This window comes from Engraulis encrasicolus, chromosome 1, assembly GCF_034702125.1.
Source record: "Engraulis encrasicolus isolate BLACKSEA-1 chromosome 1, IST_EnEncr_1.0, whole genome shotgun sequence".
Taxonomy (NCBI): domain Eukaryota; kingdom Metazoa; phylum Chordata; class Actinopteri; order Clupeiformes; family Engraulidae; genus Engraulis; species Engraulis encrasicolus.
The window spans coordinates 31,988,355-32,009,425 of NC_085857.1; the positions used below are offsets into that span (position 1 = coordinate 31,988,355).

General features: G+C 44.3%; 1 protein-coding gene across 1 annotated transcript in view; it reads right to left on the bottom strand.

Annotated features, from left to right (window-relative positions):
• Window positions 1–956: 956 nt before the first annotated feature.
• cnnm2b (cyclin and CBS domain divalent metal cation transport mediator 2b) overlaps window positions 957–21,071 on the bottom strand; it is a 60,331-nt gene continuing 40,216 nt past the window's right edge. The window contains exons 2-8 of the mRNA XM_063200122.1: window positions 16,034–16,177; window positions 14,790–14,927; window positions 12,266–12,435; window positions 10,296–10,389; window positions 8,231–8,293; window positions 3,525–3,706; window positions 957–2,347 (exon numbers count right to left, since the gene is read on the bottom strand). Of these exons, the coding sequence (XP_063056192.1) occupies window positions 1,973–2,347; window positions 3,525–3,706; window positions 8,231–8,293; window positions 10,296–10,389; window positions 12,266–12,435; window positions 14,790–14,927; window positions 16,034–16,177 (1,166 nt within the window). The 3' untranslated portion in view covers window positions 957–1,972. The remainder of the gene's footprint in view (window positions 2,348–3,524; window positions 3,707–8,230; window positions 8,294–10,295; window positions 10,390–12,265; window positions 12,436–14,789; window positions 14,928–16,033; window positions 16,178–21,071) is intronic.

The following is a 21,071-nucleotide window of genomic DNA, read 5'->3' on the forward strand; positions in this document are numbered from 1 at the left end:
AAAAAGGTGAAAAAGATATTGTACCTTAATCCTGATTTAGCATAATAGTAAAAATAATATCTTTAATATACATTTTCGTTTGAAAGACCCTCACCAGTACATACAGGCAAAGTATTTAAAACTATATATAGTACTCATAAGACGAAACATACAAATTATAACAGAGGTGTGTGTATTCACAAAATTGTCACACAAACTGCGTTGCTTCCACACACTTAAATTTCATATATATATATATACTGTATATACATATAACACTCACATAATATAAAATAAATAAATACGCAAAAGTGTTCATGGTTTATGGTTTCCTTCAAAGCGGCATTTGGTACTGTCTTTGACTCACCATAATTTCATTTATATACTGTATAGCTGTTGCAAGATGCGAGAAAAATGATGAGCAAAACATGTGTTTGTTGTTGGGTGGGGTGGGTGGGGGACTTTCGCAGGCATAAAGTTGGTGTCTACGACCAAACTCCTAGCTCTTTGGTCTTGATTTTCCGTGGAGTAGAGAAGAGTGAACGATGGACACAGTGTCTGGATTAAAAAAAACAAAAACAAAAACAAAAAACATTCCTCCCCTCACTTGAAGCTCACTCTGAACTCCATACAACTACAAACAAAAATATGTGGCAGAAAAAAAAAGCAGTCAAGCCCCAAGAGATGGGTGTGGATGCGGGGAACGCTAGCTTAGCTTTCCAGAGTAGCCGGCCAGCGGTAGTGAGGAGGTGGACAGTGGCCATGGACAGGAATGCTGGCAGCTTTGCCCGGGACGGGGAAAAAATCATCTGAGAGACACCCCTCACCCAACTCAGTAAATACAATGTAATGGGAAACCAATTATGGGCCCCCTCTACAGTATCCCTGGGCCCGGAGCAACAGACCCCTTTTGCGACCCCCATCCCCACCCCCTGTCAGTTTCCCTGTCCATGGACACAGACCCCCAAGCGGCAGGCAGTCCCTAAAATGTGGTGAATAGTCTTTCGTTTGCAGGGGTTCATATGGGGTGAAGGAGGCGCGCTGTGTCCAGGCATCGCTTCAACCAAGCGACCCGCCACTATGCTGCCATGGGGTTGGAGGGGGGATATTTTGGGCACAAGTTGGGGAGAGAAGTGGCCGGAGTCGTCGCCTAAACTCCTAGCCATCACCCCATGCTCTCCTGCCTCTCTCTCTCTTAGGTCATTCTCTTTCCCTCCCACACTCTCATTTTTCTCTCCCAGAAGCGTGAAAACCTGGGGTGCATTTCTAGAAAGCGTAGTTGTTAGCAGTTAGCAACTTGGGTAGTTGCCAATGGGAAATAGCATTGCAACCAACAAAGTAGCTAGCGTAGTTAGCAACTATGCTTTCGAGAAATGCACCCCAGGTTCAGAAGCAATAGCCCTTGCCACGGTTTCCCTCCAACACAGGTGACTTCACTGAGGAACTGGCCTGTCTTGAGTACTCATTTACTGTTTTCAGGTCGACCAGAACGGTGCTGGTGTTGGTACCCGCACCCGTTACGTTCGGCACTAAAGTGCTTACCTGCAAATCATCCGTGTTCATACCGGGCTCTGGACTTTTTCCTTACGTGACTGTGTTACCCAGATGAACCTGCTGATGTCTATGCTGTCCTTACAGTTCGCAGAGAAATAAACCCAAGTATTTTTAAGTTTGCATCGCGAACCAACTCTCCGGTTAGCGAGCGCTAAGATTTGCGACGTGAACACGCCGGCTGGTTCGCGATTAGGTGCGGAAATGGGAACGGGCACCGGCACTGCTCTCAGTTGGTTCAGAAAGTAAACGCCCCCTCAAAAAAAACCACAAAAAAACAAAAATTGGTTCTAACCAGCTCTGAAAAGACAGGAAGACCAGCTACTTTTCGAAGTCACCTGTGTTGGAAAGGAAACTTTCTGGATCGAGAACTGACACCTCTGCTTCCTCCGTCCTCCTTTCCTCCCCCCCTTACTGCTGCCCTCCTCCACCCCTCCAGAGGTTACATGGGCACTTCGCTGTGGCCCGTGTGGTTAGCCTTGCTGTGACTCACACAGTTCTGTTGCCCCTTCGGTGTCACTTGCAATTGTGTCTGTGTCTGTGTCTGTGGCAGTGGCAGTGGCAGCGGCAGTGCTTGTGTCTGTGGCAAAAGCACTTGTGTCAGTGACTTCGCTTGTGTCTGTGACTGTGGCTTCGTTGCAGTGGGCTGCTGGTGCAGCAGCAGCGATGCAGTCTCGTCGGCCACCACCAGGGGGGTGTCCTGAAGCTCGTTGAGAGTAATTTCGATGCGCGTGTATTCGCCCTCCACGGTGGAGGAGTGGGGCATCTTGTCCATGCGCGAGGCCATCAAGGCGTTCTGGTACTGCTGCCGGGTCACCTGTGTGGGGGAAAAGAAATGCATCAACTATCACCTTATCGAAGACGCTTTTATCCAATATGACCAATTGAACATGATTATACACATGTTACTGTATCTCATCTGGAATGTGTGGATGCTGAAGTGTGACATGCTTTAAGTCAAGTCAAGTCAAGTTCAAGTTGGTTTTATTGTCAATTTCTTTACATGCACTGGTCATACAAAGAATTTGAAATTACGTTTCTTGCTTTCCCATGCAGACATAGACTAATCTAGGTAAGGACATAGACAGTACAGACATAGACAGTACTCATACATGGACATAAGACAGTATGGACATAGACAGTGCTCATACAGACATTTAAAGTGCAAGACTGGACAACAGAAGACTTGTAGAGAATACAGCTGATGTTGCACGTCACGTCACGTCAAGCACACGTCAACATCCATGCGACCTTCTGATGACGACGGAAGTTTCGCCGTCGAAACATATCAGGTAAAATACAAAACTTTTACATGTCTGAAACAAAAGAAACTTGAACATTTGATATAGCTATCAGACATAATCAACGTCATACACAGGGACGGATCATGACTCCATGGGCCCCTGGGCCAGACAACAAGAAAGGGCCCCCTCCAGATGTTAGAGACCCTATATTGTTGGGCATTCAGGTGTTTTTCGACTGAAAATATGTGAAAATAGAGTTGTTAAAAGTGTGATTTTACCCAACATGAGAATGGAAATTTAGAGGATTGGGCTTCAGGGCCCTCTGGACTCTTGGGCCCCTGGGCCTGGGCCCGGTAGGCCCATGCAGTAATCCATCCTTGGTCATACATCTATTGAACCCACTTTGATGGCAGCACATGGTATGATGATTTCTCTTGGTTACTAGGGGTGTAAATAATAATCGAAATGTATCGAGATATCGCGATCAAATCGTATCGTATCGAAAATAGTTGAATCGCTGGCCCCTTCCCAATGCCCTTGCTCCATAACATAAAAGAAGCAAAGTAATTGGAAAGAAGTCGAATCGAATCATATTGTGTCGTATCCTGCGGCATTCTTAAGTATTGAAAATAATCGAATTGCATCGTATCGAATAATAAGATATTGATATTGAATCGTATCGTCATGGAGGCTGTGATTTACACCCCTATTGGTTACCATACTGAAAATCTTTGGATTTGTGTCCTGTACCTTGATGTACTGTAGGTCTGTGACGGCTCGGACGGAGTAGTCAGGCACGTAGATCTGCAGAAAGGTGTTGAGCTGGTTGTTTCCCCCGGCCAACGTTGGCGTGATGGCCTCAATACGCTCGTGGCGGTTTAGGGAGTCGGAGTGGTTTAAGGCGAACGGCGGCCGTGGAGGAGACTTGTTCTCTGTGTTCATACACACACACACAGAAACACACACGCGCGCACGCGCACGCGCACGCACGCACACACACACACACACACACACACACACACACACACACACACACACACACACACACACACACACACACACACACACACACACACACACACACACACACACACACACACACACACGCACACAATCCAGAAATACAGATTAGCACAGTTTTTCTCCCGTTGTAGCATTTTGCACTGTGCTAGACTAAAGCATGGCCACTGCAGAAGACAGCCATGAAGTAAAAAACACAATAGACATTCAACGCTTAGAGAGTAGCCTACTCTGGGACCAAATACCTGGGGTGCATTAATCAAAAGCGTAGTTGTTAGCCAGTTAGCAACTTCGGTAGTCACCAATGGGAAATTGCATGGCAAACAAAGTAGTTAACACAGTTAGTCACTATGGTTTCGAGAAATGCACTCCAGAACAGTGGTGTATTTTCACAAATGCCTGGAGCCCACCTCTGAACCGATAAAAAATAGAATTCAAATAAATCAAACGCAACACACACAAGGCCCAATTGGAATATCTTCAGGGCTTACCTGTATCCCCCTAACCCCCTAGTTTGAAAACCACCTCCCCTTGAGTTAAGTGGTTGAGTTGTACCTTTCTCATTCTCTGGGTCTGGCAGTGCAAATGTTACCTCCAAGCTAAGGATATGATTCAGTGTTAATTGCAAGCTTGGATGTAGAATTTGTACTGCCATACTCATAGCTGAATAGTGAATAGCTGAAATTACAAGAGGAAGGTACAACTCAATCATTTAACTCAAGGGGAGGTGTACAATGAACTCATTTCTAAAAATGGCACGATATCACTTTAAAATTGACTCTCTAAGTGTTGAATTAACACTGCCCCTTTTTTATGCTGCAAACATCTCAATTCGTGATAGTGTGACTGATCCGTTGGCACACCAGAGCAGGGGTACATTTCTTGGAGCCATAGTTGCTAACTATGTTAGCTACTTTGTTGTTTGCAAATGCAATTTCCCATTCGCAAGTTGCTAATTGGCTAATAGCTACACTTCCGAGAACGTACCCCAGGTTTACATCAATACAGTACATTAACAGGACATTTTCAACTCATTTTCAGCACATTTTTTTCTGTGATGTGCATGCAGTGCTGTTTACAGGAGTAGCAAGTGAAAGAGTGCAACTGAAGCGGGTGCTGGTTACTGTTGTAAGGGAATGATAAAAAGGCTTAGCGTAGTTTCCCCTCAAAGGGAAGACTAGCTCCTTTTTAATTAAAGACAGATTATGTTTTCCACTTCTTAAAGAGCAGGGGGGAAAGCACACACATGCATGTGCTCTCGCACACACACAAACACAAACACACACACATGTGCACCGACACACACACACACACACACACACACACACACACACATACAACCACACACACACACACGTATATGGACACGAACACCCAAACACACACACAAACACACACACGGTTTAAAAGTTCCCGAGGTGGCGTTAATGCCACAATTTGGTTGGAATGTATATAATCCCTGTTTGAACGTCTGCGTAAAGCACAGGGCCTCTGCACACCGAGCATGTGAGTGAGACTCGATGGCGGAAACTGAGGGGCCATGTTGTACCGTAGACCCTGGTGTGTAGTGTAACCACAGAGCAAGCTGCCATCTGTCCTGCACCGTAATGTGCCTTTCATGTGTAGATATTATTCAGTCTGGACAACTTGTACAGCAACATTTTCTACGAGTTGTCAAGTGGAAAATACCACAAGGTGAGTATTTATGTGCGCTTCCCATGTTGCCCTTTGGTATTAACCATGATTCCCAAAGCACATGAATGGGCCAAAAGGCTCTCTAGGAAGTAGAGGGTCCATGTTGTAGACCCTGTTGTGTACTGTAACGACAGACCAAGCTGCCATCAGTCCTCTAGGACGCTGAGGGAAGATGTTGAAGCTACAGAGCTGGTTGCCACAATGAAGGGGATACGGTATGGGTAGAGCACCTATGGCCCGAGGGGTGTTAACGGCCCCTGAAGCGGTCTTCTCTGGCCTCCGGTATAATTTTTATGTTATGCAGTTTCACATGAAATGTGACATGTTTTGTACAGCGATCTTAAAATTTACGTTTGCAATACAATTAAGTTATTCTCAGGGGAAGTAGTGAAAGTGGAGTCTATTGTAAAGGTGGCTGCCTTCAATATAGGCCTACAGTGCAGGTGGAAACCCTAGCTTGTGTTCATAGTACGGCTCTTGGACAAATGTATACAATTTGAAGTGGCCCTTCGAATGAAAACAATTCCCCACCCCTGCTATACGCTATGGCAGCTAAGCTTCACTGGGCTATGCTGCAGAGAAACTAGGGTTACACTTTACTTGACGCCGGCGTCATATGACTGACATGACAAGTGTCATAACAGTGTCAAAAACGGTGTCATGACACAGTCATGGATAACTCATAAACATGTCAATGTCATAAACGTTTTGCGGTCATGAAAAGTTGACATTGTTGTCTTTACCAAAACCGAATGTCACTTAATGAATGTCACTTAAACGGTCATAAAATGTTCATGGAATTGACATAATGTTTATGACATGTTCATGACTGTGCTACGACACTGTTATGACACTGTCATGTCGTACGCATGACGCCGGCGTCAAGTAAAGTAAAGTGAAACTAGTTAGACGTAGCCTCTCACTGCATAGTATGGGCCCGTCTTTGTTGCTAAATATAGTGCATGTCCGTTCTCGACAGAATACCAAAAGTACTTAAAATTGGATGCCTTTACTTTCCGCCTTTTCACACACCGTTTGCAAAAGCTGCTCTGTAAGGTAGTGCCAATCAGCTCACTAGGACCAGCGTGGGGTTCAGTGTCTTGCTCAAGAACATTTCGACGTTGCCAAGAAAAGGTGGACTCAAACCAGCGAGCCCCCAGGTGTCTGGCAACAACTCAACTAGGAAAGGGATTTTTTTTGGGAAATACACTATTCTGGAGATAAATGACAAGCATTCGAATATTATTCGAAAATCGTCAACCAGGGTGCACAGTCAATTAATCCACCCGTAGATAACACTCAGGGTGTGTTCCAATGTGTGACCTTCCGTCCTCCATTTGTGCTTGTGGCCTCATACCAGGAAGTAATACATCGTGATGACATCACTGATAACAGCATTATATTTCAATATCTCACAAAAGCTCAATTGTAAAGTCATTTTCTCATTTGCAAACTGGATGGTGAATGAAGAATAGTCCCCCAAAAATAGTTGTGGCTAGGCTGACAGCGGGGAAACTTAATAGTTTTCTCTACGGAGGCAGGGCATCAGCAAAAGTGGAGGACGCAAGGTCGCATATTGGAATGTACACACTCTCTCTCTCTCTGATGACAAGGACGTCACAGACACACTATCCTCACTATCTGTAGTCCAGCTTCTATTGACGGAGTTTGCACTATACAGTAAAACTCTGGAATAGTCATTCCACAAACTAAGGCCGATACAATCTTTTACTACGGGTCTGTATTTGAAGTGTTCGAGGCAGAGACTTTGAACTATCTCGAGTGGCTTGAAGTGACAAATGGCTAAAATGGTATTCGAAATAACTATTCGAAATTTGAACGTAAATGGAATATTCAAAAATCATGTCCCATTCCCATCCTCAACCTATTGAGTGTCTGCTGTTAACTATATAGAGGGTAGACCTTCATGTTTGTGACTCAATTGCAGGCCTCTGTTTCTGTGTAATTGGAGTGTTTTTTTATTTAACCTATCTAAGCCTAATGTACCTTCAAAAACGCCTGCTGAATGCCTAAGCCCTTTTTGGGAAAAGGGGGCCCTCAGCCTATAAAAACTTAAATATCTCAGCCTCTGAAGCACATAAAAACATGAAATAAGTTACATTTAAAAGCTAGGACCCTCATCCTGCATTGGCATGTGTTCATTCAGCTGTTACATACCCACATTTTAATAAAGAACTCAAATCTCAAGAGCCTGAATGCAGCGTCTGTCACTCAAGGCCAGGGTTGCCAGATGAGGCTGATGATTTCCAGCCCAAAAAATGTTCAAAACCCGCCTAGAAGCACAAAATCCCGCCCAATTCTATTGATTTCTATGGCTAAAAGCGGGCAAGTTTTTCTGATAAATGCCATTTTTACCCGCACACGGCCATCCTAAGCAGCCCAATTGGGCGGGAACCAGCCAAATCTGGCAACACTGCTCAAGGCACCTAGGTCAATGCAGTGCAGACGCATCATCAATCGTAAATGGGTTAAAGTTGTTGTGCACGGCGATCATCACTGAACATGCAGGACTTGCTAGCGTGCATTGACACACGATGACTGTCCTAGAAACATATGCACAGTAACCATGCAAACAAGCACATGCATACACTTGCATGCAGCAAATACAGCAAAACAGCATGCAACCAGCACGAAACAGAGCCCATATGCATCAGAGGGTGCATATGCATCGCTTGTGTTGCACATATTAGATACAATAAGACTAGATGATTTTACTATACCTGGGGATCCAGCTATCGACTCAGTTCTACTGGCCATTAAGGAACGAGACAGGGAGAGGGGAACTGGAGAGAGTGACCACAGGGAGTAGGAAGAAAAGAGGGAAGAGGGGAGCACATCAGGGGAAGTGAACCAGCTCTTCAGATAGAGACTTTAAAATGGCTCCAATCCCAACATTGATCCAAGAAACCCATTTCACAGTTGCTTTATAGTCTTTATGTAGGACAACCAAATTAGCACATCAATTAACATCTGGGTCTATCAAATAATAGTTATTAACAACATACACATCTGGACAAAAACAGCCCCACCATATTCATATCTGAAAATAAACTTGTGCCAAACTTCTGCAAGCACACCCCTGTTCCAACTCCTTCCTTTCTGCAGTACCTCAAACGAACCAGCAGAGGGCCCCTATCTCCTTTACCAAAGGTCCCTGGGAGGGCCTGGAATTTTATGAATGGACACGCAAACCCCAACCATTACATGCTTTAGTGCCAACACTTGGTACTGGCAGTATTTTACTGTCAGTCCAAATTGAGTGCGGTAAGCCTGTGCAGTTTCCCTCTGCTGCTCCGGGCTGCTGCTCCTGCTGTTGCCTGCCTTGCTCCAAGACTGCAGATTCATGAAAAACTGTGCCACTGATATGTTAAATCCCTCTTAACTCAAACTCAAAACAAATACACAATCCAGGGGCGAGGAACTATGGTCCTACCCACAATGGAAGTGCTGGGCTTTTTATTGATGCTAGAGCATGTAGATAGAGCATCAGTAGCACTTTTTTTTGCAGAACACTTATGTACCAACTTTTTAATATAATGTATCTTCTACATTCATACAATGTTGGGTGAAAAGCTATACATCCAGGTACAAAACTCCCTTTCCATTATGAAAGTGTACCAAAAAAACCCTTTAAAATACCATATTGTACTTCAGAGGGTACATAACCTAACGTCTCTATTACATACAAGGTTCACGTGCACGGGGATGGGGGTAGCGTGAGCGTGAGACTGAGGTTCGCGGAGTGTTCACTGTTCAATTGTCCTTTTGACAGCCTGCGTGTGCATTCTATCCTCAGGAATCAGAATCCAGTCCCAGCCCATTCCCTTCCCAGCCCATACATTCCTATGGGAGCCCACTCACAGCACGCACACACAGTAAAATGGACTGGAGTTCTATTTCCAAGTTGCAACGCGGACTTGTTTGGGCTCCCACTCACTGGCCCATCCGGGCGCCGTGCTGACACCACACTTTGGTGTGAACGGAATCATCTGTATGTGATCGTGATCCGTAATCATGTTTCCGACTGAGCATGGATACATTCAGACAAGTTTCGCGTGAACCCCTGTGCATGCAGTGTGAAAGACACTATTCAGCAAAATATTCAGCAACAGGCTACAGTGCTACAGGCTTTGGTACTTCCATTCCTCTCTCTGTGCGTACTCACCAACTTGGGCCTACATCAGTGTTTCCCAAACTTTTTCAGACCGAGGACCACTTTGTCACCCCAAAATATGTTCAGGGAACAGCTGTCAACTGAATTGACAGTTGATGGGTGCTAATTTGAAACTGCTAATTTCGATGCAGATCACTTACTTTTCAGCCTCTTATTGTAGTGAAAATGCTACTGCTTCCTTGTCTTGTTAGAATAGAAATCCCCTCGCGGACCATCTGAGCTCTGTCATGGACCACTAGTGCCTGGACCACACTTCGAGAATCACTGGCCTGCAGTATTTGACCATGGAGTGTTACCAAAAACAAATGGTTTCACTTTACTTGATGCCGGTGTCACACGTGTTTGTATGACATGTGACAGTGTCATAATGACATAACAAAACAGTGTCATGACATAATCTTGATGTCAATGTCATGAAAAGTTGACATTGTTAGGGCTAGGTCTTTACCATAACCGAATGTCACTTAAATAAAACGTTTATGACATTGACATCATATTTTTGACACATGCAAGACTGCGTTACGACACTGTTCTGTCACACGTATGACGCCGGAATCAAGCTAAGTGCTACCAAACAGACAAAGGGATTTGGGAGTAGGCTCCCATCTTACCTGGAGTGGCTGTGAGCGCTATCGTTCCGTAGGAGGAGAATGCTCCGGCTTCGAACCTCATCCCCTCTTTGCCGGCCTCCACCTCCACCTTACCCTGAGGGGATGGATATAAATAACATAGACATGACATGGTAGCCCATAATTAGATTTAGAAAAACTACACTCTAAAACATTACAGCCAATTGAACATTAAAAAAGGAAGCTGCTCTGTTCCCTTAAGTTTGTAAGTTAACTCAACTTGCTTCGAGCTGAGTTAGGCCTTGAGTTGAGTTAACTTACCCAAACTTAAGGCAACAGGGTAACTTACCTTTTTATGTTTAACTGACTTGCAATACAGTGCGTAATTACAGTGCGTAATTATAAGAACCACCCATTGCAAATTCCTGAATAACAAGTCACTACCTTATTTGTACTGTAGTAGGACCTACTGTATATATTGTAAGTTTCCTGAATAACCTTCTTTATACTTTACTTTGTAGTTGGAATAGCATTTACAGGATGCCTTAGTCCATAAATGGATCACTAGATCTTTGTAGTCCCACAGGAATATTACGTTTTCACATCACACCGGTACATTTCATCAGGTTCAGTATTAGTCAGATCTTCTGTGACTTGTGACTCACATCTCATATACAAGTACATGCAGTACACGCATAGACACCATTTACATACAGTGTACACATTAACATCCACAAACATTACACCAGCACGTATACTGTATATTCATCTGGACCGAATGACACAGATTGGCCAGAGTGCCGATGACCCTGTGCCCCCTTTGCGGCCAAAGGGCAGGCTTGTGTGTCTTTTTTTCCAAAGATGTCACTGATTAGCACAGAACCACAAAAACATCTACTCTTGACCCAATGGGTGGCTAAGCTTCCTCCGGACTATAGTCATCAAATGATCATGACGTTCTGACTAAAGATAACAACGCTTGGCTTCAAACAATATAATAAAAATGGTGTCACCCCTTTTAGGGCAGTCATGGGTAAGCGGTTAGAGCGTCGGACTTGTAGCCCAAAGGTTGCCGGTTCGACTACCAACCCCAGGTTGGTGGGGGGTGTAATTAACCAGTGCTCTCCCCCATCCTCTACGACTGAGATACTCTGAGCATGGTACTGTCCCGCTACATTGCTCCCTTGGGGTGCCATTGGGGGCTGTCCCCTTGCACGGGTGAGGCAATTTCGTTGTGTGTGCAGTGTGCACTTGTGTGCTGTGGAGTGCTGTGGAGTTTCCCATTTGGGTTTTCAGTGTTAAGTAACTCCACTGTTTCTTGCCATCACTCCTGAGCGCATGGCCTTGTTGTGTTGTGTGGTGTGGTTAAACAAAACTTGCGAAAATCCCCAACTTTGCGTTAATAGTTCCCAAATCCCTCTGTCCACCCAGCTCATTATGCCACCCTCGCTCGATTGCTCAGCTCCATGTTACAGTGCCAGGAGGACTTGGCTTTGCCTTAGCACCACCCCTACCCCCCCCCCCCCTGTCATGGTGCAATGGGTACAGCTGGACAACAGTAGATCACAGGGTTGCAGGATCGAACACCGCCCTTGCCTTTCCCTACACCTCCATCATACAGTACATGGCTGAAGTTACTCTTGAGCATTGTCAAGGCACCTCACCCCCGCATGAGGATATTGGGATATTGGTTACCAGGGACCATGGGCGTAATTTTAGGGGGGGACAGTGGGGACATGTCCATACCACTTTCCAGATAAACCTAGCTTGTCCCTACCATTCTTTCACAAATATAATGCAAAACAGCATATCCGGACCATTTGCGATTGAAATGTCCCCACCACTTTTCGAGCCAAACCTACACCTTTGCCAGGGACGGTAACCAATACCCTGTAATATCTGTACGTCACTTTGGATAAAAAGCATCAGCTTAATGTAATGTAATGTAATGTACTGTAATACAATGTCATGTAGGCCTAATGTTTTTTTGTGTTTTTTTTTTTTCAACCGACCTGCAGGATGAGGACGAAGTAATCGACGGGCTTGTTGCGGTGGAAGAGCTGGTACTCGGGCGCCCGCTTGTTCTTCTCGTTGTACTTGATCTCCTGTATGACGTTGGGGTGCTTCAGGAGCCTGAGCAGGATCTTCTCCGACATCTGCGCTGGCCCAAAGGGTTCCACCTCTGCGCAAAGGGAAATGGTGGGGATAAACACGAGAGAGAGAGAGAGAGAGAGAGAGAGAGAGAGAGAGAGAGAGAGAGAGAGAGAGAGAGAGAGAGAGACCCGCTACGTGACCAAGTGCACAAAAACAACCTTCATCCGTAGCTGGCTGGAAGTGGCACAAAAATAAAAACTCACAACACAACGTGAACAGGAGGCAGGAAAATAAGAAGGAGAGAGATTTTTTAATGACTCAGCTGAAATTGTTAACTCTTCAGGGGGGTGCGTTTTTCCCTCCAAAATTCTGCATTATGCAACAACTACCCGTAATAATGAGGCACGGCTTGCAAATTTGGATGGATGCACAGTGACACACTGTCAGGAAACGTGTGTTAGATTCCTCCAAATTACAATAACGAGGCTAATAAGGAAAGGGCTCCTTAGCTGGTGTGTCAATTTCTCGAAACCATAGTTGCTCACTATGTTAGCTACTTAGTTGTTTGCAATGCAATTTCCCATTGACAACTTCCCAAGTTGCTAACTGGCTAACAACTACTCTTTTGAGCAATGCATCCCTGGTGTGTCGATTTCTTACAGTATTGGAAGCCCAGTGCCAGGAAGCAGCACGTCACAGCCAGGACCAGGGCTGGGTTGGGATTAAATAAAATAAAATGCTTTTTGGCATAGACCACCACCTCCCTGCTACACTGTAATATGATCGTCCATTGTCTATATATAGCACCAATGGGCCGATCTATCTTCATTTCGGTCTGGGGGGAGGGGGGGTATACTAAGAACATGGTTAAGTGATAAACAAGGCTAAGTTAGCCTATAGGAAGTGGTAAACCTGCTGATAGATAAACCTAGAGGCATCATTTACTGTAGCTAAGAAAATGAGAACGGGACTCCAGGCTCTTCTACGCATTGCATGATCTACCTCTACCTCAAGAATAACTTAACCAGGTTTACTACTGAACCAGCTTCTTGGTATACCCCCTGGGGCCTATACTACAAAGCTGGTTCAGGATAAGTTAAGGTTAAGTTAGGAGGTAAATCATCTAATAGAAGAGCCTGGAGTCCTCATTTTCTTAAGAACATGAGGACTCCAGGCTCTTCTATTAGGTGATTTACCTCTTAACCTAACCTGGTTTACTTCTGAATCAGCTTCTTAGTATACATGGGTTTTCAGAGTTCATCAACACGATGTTATGAGGAGGGGCAAGACACTGGCAGCCAACCACGTGAGCTAATTTCTTGACCGACAGCGGTTTCCAACAATCAGAGGTTGAGTTGTGCGCAGCTAGGTTTGCGCAGTCAGGTTATAAACAAAATTTAGAACCCATGTAAAAGTCCCTGGTGTCTAAGGGAAAAATAACAGCAATCAAACTAGAGGGCTGAGGACCGGGAAAATGCCCCTATACGCCAGATAACCAGTCCTGCCCTGGCAGTGGGGACAGTGCAAGGATGTGTGTCAACGAACGGCCTAATAGCATTGGGACTGTTTAATCGAAGCTAAGCACCCGGGTCAAAGGTCGGACAAATTAAATCTGCAAGTGCCTTTAATGCTGTAGTACGTAGCGTAGAGTGGAGTGAGCAAGAGGGTTTTTTTGCGTGTTTTTATTTCCCGCCTTCTTGTGGGTCCCTCAGGAAATATATGAGTCACACACACACACAAACGCACATACACATACACGCACGTACGCACCCCCCCACACACACACACACACACACACGCTCACACACACACACACACACACACACACGTAGACACACACACACACACACGCTCACACTCACACACACACACACACATACACACACACACACATGCACGGTTTAGTGGGCTCCACGGTGGTATAAATACAACCAAAACAACCAAGTTCACTACACTAAACTCTAAAGTCAAAATTGAACGTCTACTGTAATCGCCTTGAAGAGACACAGCTAACAGCCCCTGGGAAGAAAAAAAAAGCCAAGAGCTACCAAGCTAACTTATAGAAACGAAAACGACAACAACAAAACTGCACTGACCTACTGTAGTACTCACACTTCCCCAGCTCTCTTTGTCTTTCATGCTAACACCCCTCTTTATCGCTCTCTCTCTCTCTCTCTCTCTCTCTCTCTCTCTCTCTCTCTCTCTCTCTCTGTCAGGCCTGGTGCCTCCTTACCCCCTTACCCCCAGGACTTAGGCATCAGTGCGGGCCACACAGGGGGAAGTCAAGCAGCAACACACACACGCACACACAAACACCCATGCACACACACACACACACACACACACACACACACACACGCACGCGCGCACGCACGCAAGCACACTCACACACAACAACAGCGACGGCGACAACAACAACAACAACAACAACACACCACTTGCCTGTTGCTAGGAAACGCAGAGTAGCCAGTAGCAGCTGAGGTGATATTTTAACCTTCATTTCATTGTCGGTGTGCTTGAAGGCCGAGAAATCTTGCTTCCTCTCCCGATGGGTGATTTTCTTTTTTGTTTTGTTGTCGGCTGCGGGAAAATGAAGGAAAAGTGGCGAGAGGGCAGAAAAAGGGGGAGGTGACTGGTTAGTAGGGGATTCCTTTTTTCGCCCCTCAAACACCATGACCACATCAACAACAACAACAAAATCTTGGATGTGCAAGGAGGTTTAGGGACGTAAAACATTCAAGCAGGGGATGACTTGACGAGTGGGTTGCATCACACACACTGAATGAGCGACTGGGAAACGGCTATCACCCCTGAACAAAAACCAACAAGCAAGTGCTTTCACCAGGAGGCCTCTGTTCTGTTCATTCATTTAGGCCGTCTGGTTCATTTCCTCGTGATTACAATGAAGTGAAGAGGCCGTGCAGAAAATATACTATTCAACCCAGCCATGGCTTTATCGGCAGGGCACCGGTCTGCTACACTGCCGACCTGGGTTCGAGTCCGACCCGGGCCATTTGCCGAGCCTTCCTCCTCTTTCTAGCCACTCGCTTCCTGTCACCCTCTATACTGTCCTGTAACAAAGGCTTAAAAGCCCCAGAAAAACTTAAAAATAAGTTTAAAAAAAAAGCTATTCAACCCCAGCTCGACAGATGCTAGACCTTCTTCCAAAATTCAACCACAAAATACTAGAATGTTCTGAAACACAGGTATATTTGATCCTGTGTCTCAGACTTGATTTTAATTTGCTGAAGTCAAAGACTAGCATTTTCTGAAACACTCACACTACAAGACTAGGCCCGGATTAAGCATATGGGCCAACGGCACAGTGCCCAGGGGCACCGAGCCGGTGGGGGGGTACCACTGGACAGAAACTTTAAAAATATTTTTGGGGCACTGGAGGTTTAGTGCCCAGGGGTACCACATTGTCTTAATACGGCCCTGTACAAGGCTGATTCATCTGATATCTCAGACCAAATCATTTCCTCAATGAGTCATATTGTAGTCTATGAAACACCTACTGTTACAAGTCTGTTTTATCCAATATCTTGGACTTGGATTTCCTCAATGAATGAAAAGAACAGCCTATCCTGGAACACCGTCCTACCATACAAGTCAGCTAAATCCAATATCTCAGACCTGATTATTTCCTCCATGAGTCAAAGAGCAGCATCTCCTGAAACACTTACTGTACAGGTCTGTTTCATCCAATATCTCGGACTTGATGATCTCCTCGATGACGTCCTCCAGGGTGACGATTCCTAGCACCTCGTAGAAGGGGTCACCCTCGCCTTCGTTATTCACCCGCTGCACGATGGCCAGGTGGGATTTACCTGTGGACAACAAAACGGTTGTAGTGAAACTACGGTGAAATACAATAGAACACCCTCAAAACGGTTGTAGTGAAAATACAGTAAAATACAATAGAATGCCCCCAAAACGGTTGTTGTGAAAATACAGCAAGATACAATAGAATGCCCTCAAAATGGTTGTTGTGAAAATACAGCAAAATACAATAGAACGCCCTGTGTTGTTACTATGCTTACACATCCACAATGACAATTTTACATGTAACTACTGTGCAAGTAGGCTACATGGGATTGATACAGCTCTCTTAGCATCAACAAGCACAAAACAGTATCTCCAGAAGAGCTAGGGTGACTCAGATGAATATAGTGGAGAAGAAATTCTTTATTAACACCATGGGAAAGTAAAGATTATGTTGCAATTTACCAGGACTAACTCGTAATGGACATACTATAGATCTGGAATGATGTTGGGCAGCCGTGGCCTATTGAAAAGGTTGCCGGTTTCATTCCCATTGCTCATGGCTGAAGTGCCCTCATGCAAGGCACCTATCCTCACATTTCTTCTGTAACCAAAACCCTGTACCTAAATACATAACTGTCAGTCACTTTAAAGTGCTAGTCATCTAAGTGTAATGAAATACAGGTAATGCAATATCACCTTTCCCACAAAGAAAGAAGGAAAGAAAGAAACAAAGAAAAAAAAGGTCTTTTGCTTTTAACTATCGGACAAAACGCTACACAAATTCTTCTGCCTTTCTTTTCTCAGCTTGTGATCATTTAAAAGGAATTTTCCTGAGGGGCCGGCTAATATTAGACCCTGAAATGAAGTTTCCACTCCAAAGGGGAACTGCTGTGCTGTGTGGTCTGATTGTCGGCTGAACTGAACTGCTCATTTAAAATGCAGATACACTCGATGAAAAAAAAGAGTCAGCAACACTTTTGACCATGAAATGTCTATGGAATTGACGTCTTGTCATATGACTCGTCCATGTTTTGACACTAGTATGACAATCTTATATCATACATATGACTCCGTAAAGTGTAACCAAAGAGTCTTTTATTTTTTATTTTTTATTTTATATTTTCTCTCATTTAAAATGCAGATACACTCGACGAAAAAAAAGAGTCAGCAACACTTTACTTGACGCTAGCGTCATACGTATGATTTAACAGTGTCGTCGTAACGCAGTCATGTAGTATGTCTCCTAAACATTATGTCAATGTCATTAACATTTTATGATTCTGTCATTAAGTGACATTCGGTTATGGTAAAGACAGCCCTAACAATGTCAACTTTTCATGACCATGAAATGTTTATGGAATTGACATCATGTCATATGACTCGTCCATGTTTTGACACTAGTATGACAGTCTTATGTCATACATATGACGCCGGAATCAAGTAAAGTGTAACCAAAGAGTCTTGATCCTAGGAAAGCCTGAGACATGCACACAGATAAAAAACTCACATATATTGCTACATGCACTCTCCATACAGATTATTCAGCCAATCACTGTGCAATGCTATTTGTTAAGAGTAATAAGAAGGCATTGAAAACTAAAGAAAAATGTATTACCATAATGATTTGCACCAGAGAGCAGTGTCAAAGGAACCAGTTCATGGCAACATCTATGAACTAAGACTATATGATAACATTTGGGATGAAGAAAAGAGCAAAGAATGGCAATGGTAACAGTATGACCAATAATGAAAGCCCAATTGGGAAGCTCCAACTCCCAATGCCATTGTGACACAGCACTCCACAGCACACAAGTGAACACTGCACACAACAAAATTGCATTTATGCCTCACCCGTGCAAGGGGGTAGCCCTCAATGGCGCCCCAAGGGAGCGGTGCGGCGGGACAGTACCATGCTCAGGGTACCTCAGTCATGGTGGAGGATGGAGGAAAGCACTGGTTGATTACTCAACCCACCAACCTGGCGGGTCGGGAGTCGAACCGGCAACCTTTGGGCTACAAGTCTGACACCCTCACCGCTTACCCATGACTGCCCTAATAACCCAATATCTACACCTTTTAACACACAGTAGACCCAAAATGCACGCCGTACCACCAGTAGCACGCTGTAATAGTCATTAAAAGGTTAAAGGGACACTGTGCAGGAAATGGTCAAAAAAGGTACTGCAACTATGCTGCTCTTTGAAACTGGGCTGCCTATTGCCAAATTTGATCTTTACATGAAAGTTTACTAAGTAATAAACTATTATTTTCTGGTATGGTCCAAGTACAGTCATTTTTGCAGCAAAAATGGCTATTTCTGGAAATTCAAAATGGCGGACCATGGAGAAGATCCCCTTTTTCATGTATGAAAAATTCAATTTTTCCAGTCATAATGAATACTTAGAATTTGATGGTGGTGGAAAGTATTCATGAAAAAGGTAACATTAGTGAAAGGGCAGCATGATTTCTAGAAATAAACAAATAAAAATCTCACACAGTGTCCCTTTAATTACCTTAGTACTTCTCAGCTATGATATAACAGAGGGCCTTTAGTAATGCACTATGACTCAGCCATTGTCATTCTGGTAACAGCAAATTTATATCGCCGTGTTTTATCGGGCTAAGGCATTTGCGACGTAAATGGCAAAAATAATGAAAATGTAATTCCTGTGAATGGTTTAAACTTTAAATGACCAAAGCAGACATGCATGTGTTGAAGTAGACTTCAAGTATTGTGAAGGAGGCATATGGCAAATATCCTGATGAATGTTCGTGGAATAAGGCGGAGGAAACCATTCATATAGCAACAGACATGTAACTGGTCAATACTCTAAAATGTTTACCAGCAACTCCACATTTTCCACCTCATACATGGGTTTTCTTTTTGTTTTCCCCTGGCTGCGCGACCCTGGCTGCACACAACTCAACCTCTGATTGTTGGAAACGGCTGTCAGTCAAAAAATTAGCTCATGTGGTTGGCTTGCCAGTATCTTGCCCCTCCTCACAACACCATGCTTATAAACAAAAAAAACATGTATAGGCTACATAAAGGCAAACCATATTCGCACCTATTCTTCCCTACCAGTTATGCTACATTCCCAAATATAGTTTCATAGAGCTGTGATGTGTGGTGATGTGATGATCATCCATAGAAAGGTCCAATTCAGACTGAGGACAGTTACAGTTATAGTAAGTGAATTATTTGGAAAATCAATGGTACAAGAATACAAGGATACAAGGTATTTTACTGTCATGTACATATGAATTCAAGAATTCATGAGCAATGAACAGCTCCCCTGTTTGGAGAGTCCCAACAAGTAAAAAGAAAAGAGTAGCAGGATTTTAAAAAAAAAAGTTTTAAAAATATCTGCATTAAAAAAGGAAGGTTGGAGAAAAAAGGGAGAGATGGCGAGTGAAGGAGTGGTTCATTTTGTATGGCGGTTTGGAGTTCAGCAGCGTGATGGTTTGAGGAAAGAAGCTGTCCCTAAGTCGTCTGGTGTGGGCACGCATGCACCTGTATCTGTGGGCAGATGGTAGTAAGGTGAAGTGTGTGTAGCTGGGGTGTGGTGTGGATCTGATATCATTCGTTTGGTCTTCCTTAAACACTGTCGATTGTAAACTTATAAACTGTGCTTTCGAGAAATACAGGTACACCCCAGATTTGATTACCCGTTGAACAGATTTGATCATTCGCTGGAGGGCTCTCCTATCTAGGGCAGTGGTGTTACCATACCAGGCTGTAAAATTACCAGTTAGGATACTCTCTCTATAGTACAGCGGGAGAAAACTATCAACACAGTTACAAAAAGGTCCAATAAGGCACAGTAGTAATGAGCTTGCCAGTTGTTCACCTCTTGGGTCTGGTAACCTAAAAAAACAAGAGATTTACTAGCAACATTTCCTCCTTGTGTCTATTGAACACACCCACTAAAGGAGGGGTGTTAAACTCAAATTGACTGAGGGCCAAAATCAAAATCTGGAACGAAGTTGCGGGCCAAACTCAACAATTATTTTTAAAAAATGGACTAAAATTGTGCATGGATGCACCTCATACTCATAGTTACATTTCACATTACACTCTTTCCCATCATATTTGTCAGTTCAAATGTGTCTGCACATACTGTGACACAGCAAATTTCATGTTCAAGTTGTGTTACTCTATACATTAATGGTGTATGTGTGACAACTTTGAAATGATCTCGCGGGCCGAATAAAATGGCTCCGCGGGCCAAATTTGGCCCCCGGGCCTGAGTTTGACATCCCTGCACTAAAGGCACACCTCTCTTGCTATCCCACGCGTGTATCCCTTCCAGCTCCACCGCACTACATCCTCATTACATTGTATTGATTGGGTTTGGGGGCCTTTATATGTCTTTGTCCCAGGCCCAGCCAAACCTGACAGCGGCCCTCGAGGTGGTGTTTGGTTGAGGGTCTATGACTGGACAAATTTACACAGGAAGAGAAAGAGAGATGATTCAGGACTCATACTCAGAAACGTGAGTCAGGGACAAACATGGTAGGGGAGTTGGGAGAGCTGGGGGGGGGGGGGGGATTTGTGAGTGGATAAATTAGAGAAAGAGTGAGAGAGACGGACAGAGAGGGTGTGTGTGTCTTGACTCTGTTCTTACTCAGAAAAAAGGACATGGGGTCAAGCACTTTAGGAAAGTTGGTGCTTGGGGGCCTATGACTGGACAAATTACAGAGAAAGAGAGAGGGACAGAGACAGAGGGAGAGACACAGACAGAGGGAGAGAGAGAGAGAGAGAGAGAGAGAGAGAGAGAGGCTCTCGATTACGGACAGCCCTGCATACAGCATAGGAGCCCGGGGAGCACACCAGGAAAGCATGTTTACTTCATGGAATTTCTCTCTTCATGATCTCTCTCTCTCCCTCCCTCTATCTCTCCATGTCTTTTTATTTGAACCCCCTTATATCTGTCAGGCTCTCTCTCTACTCTC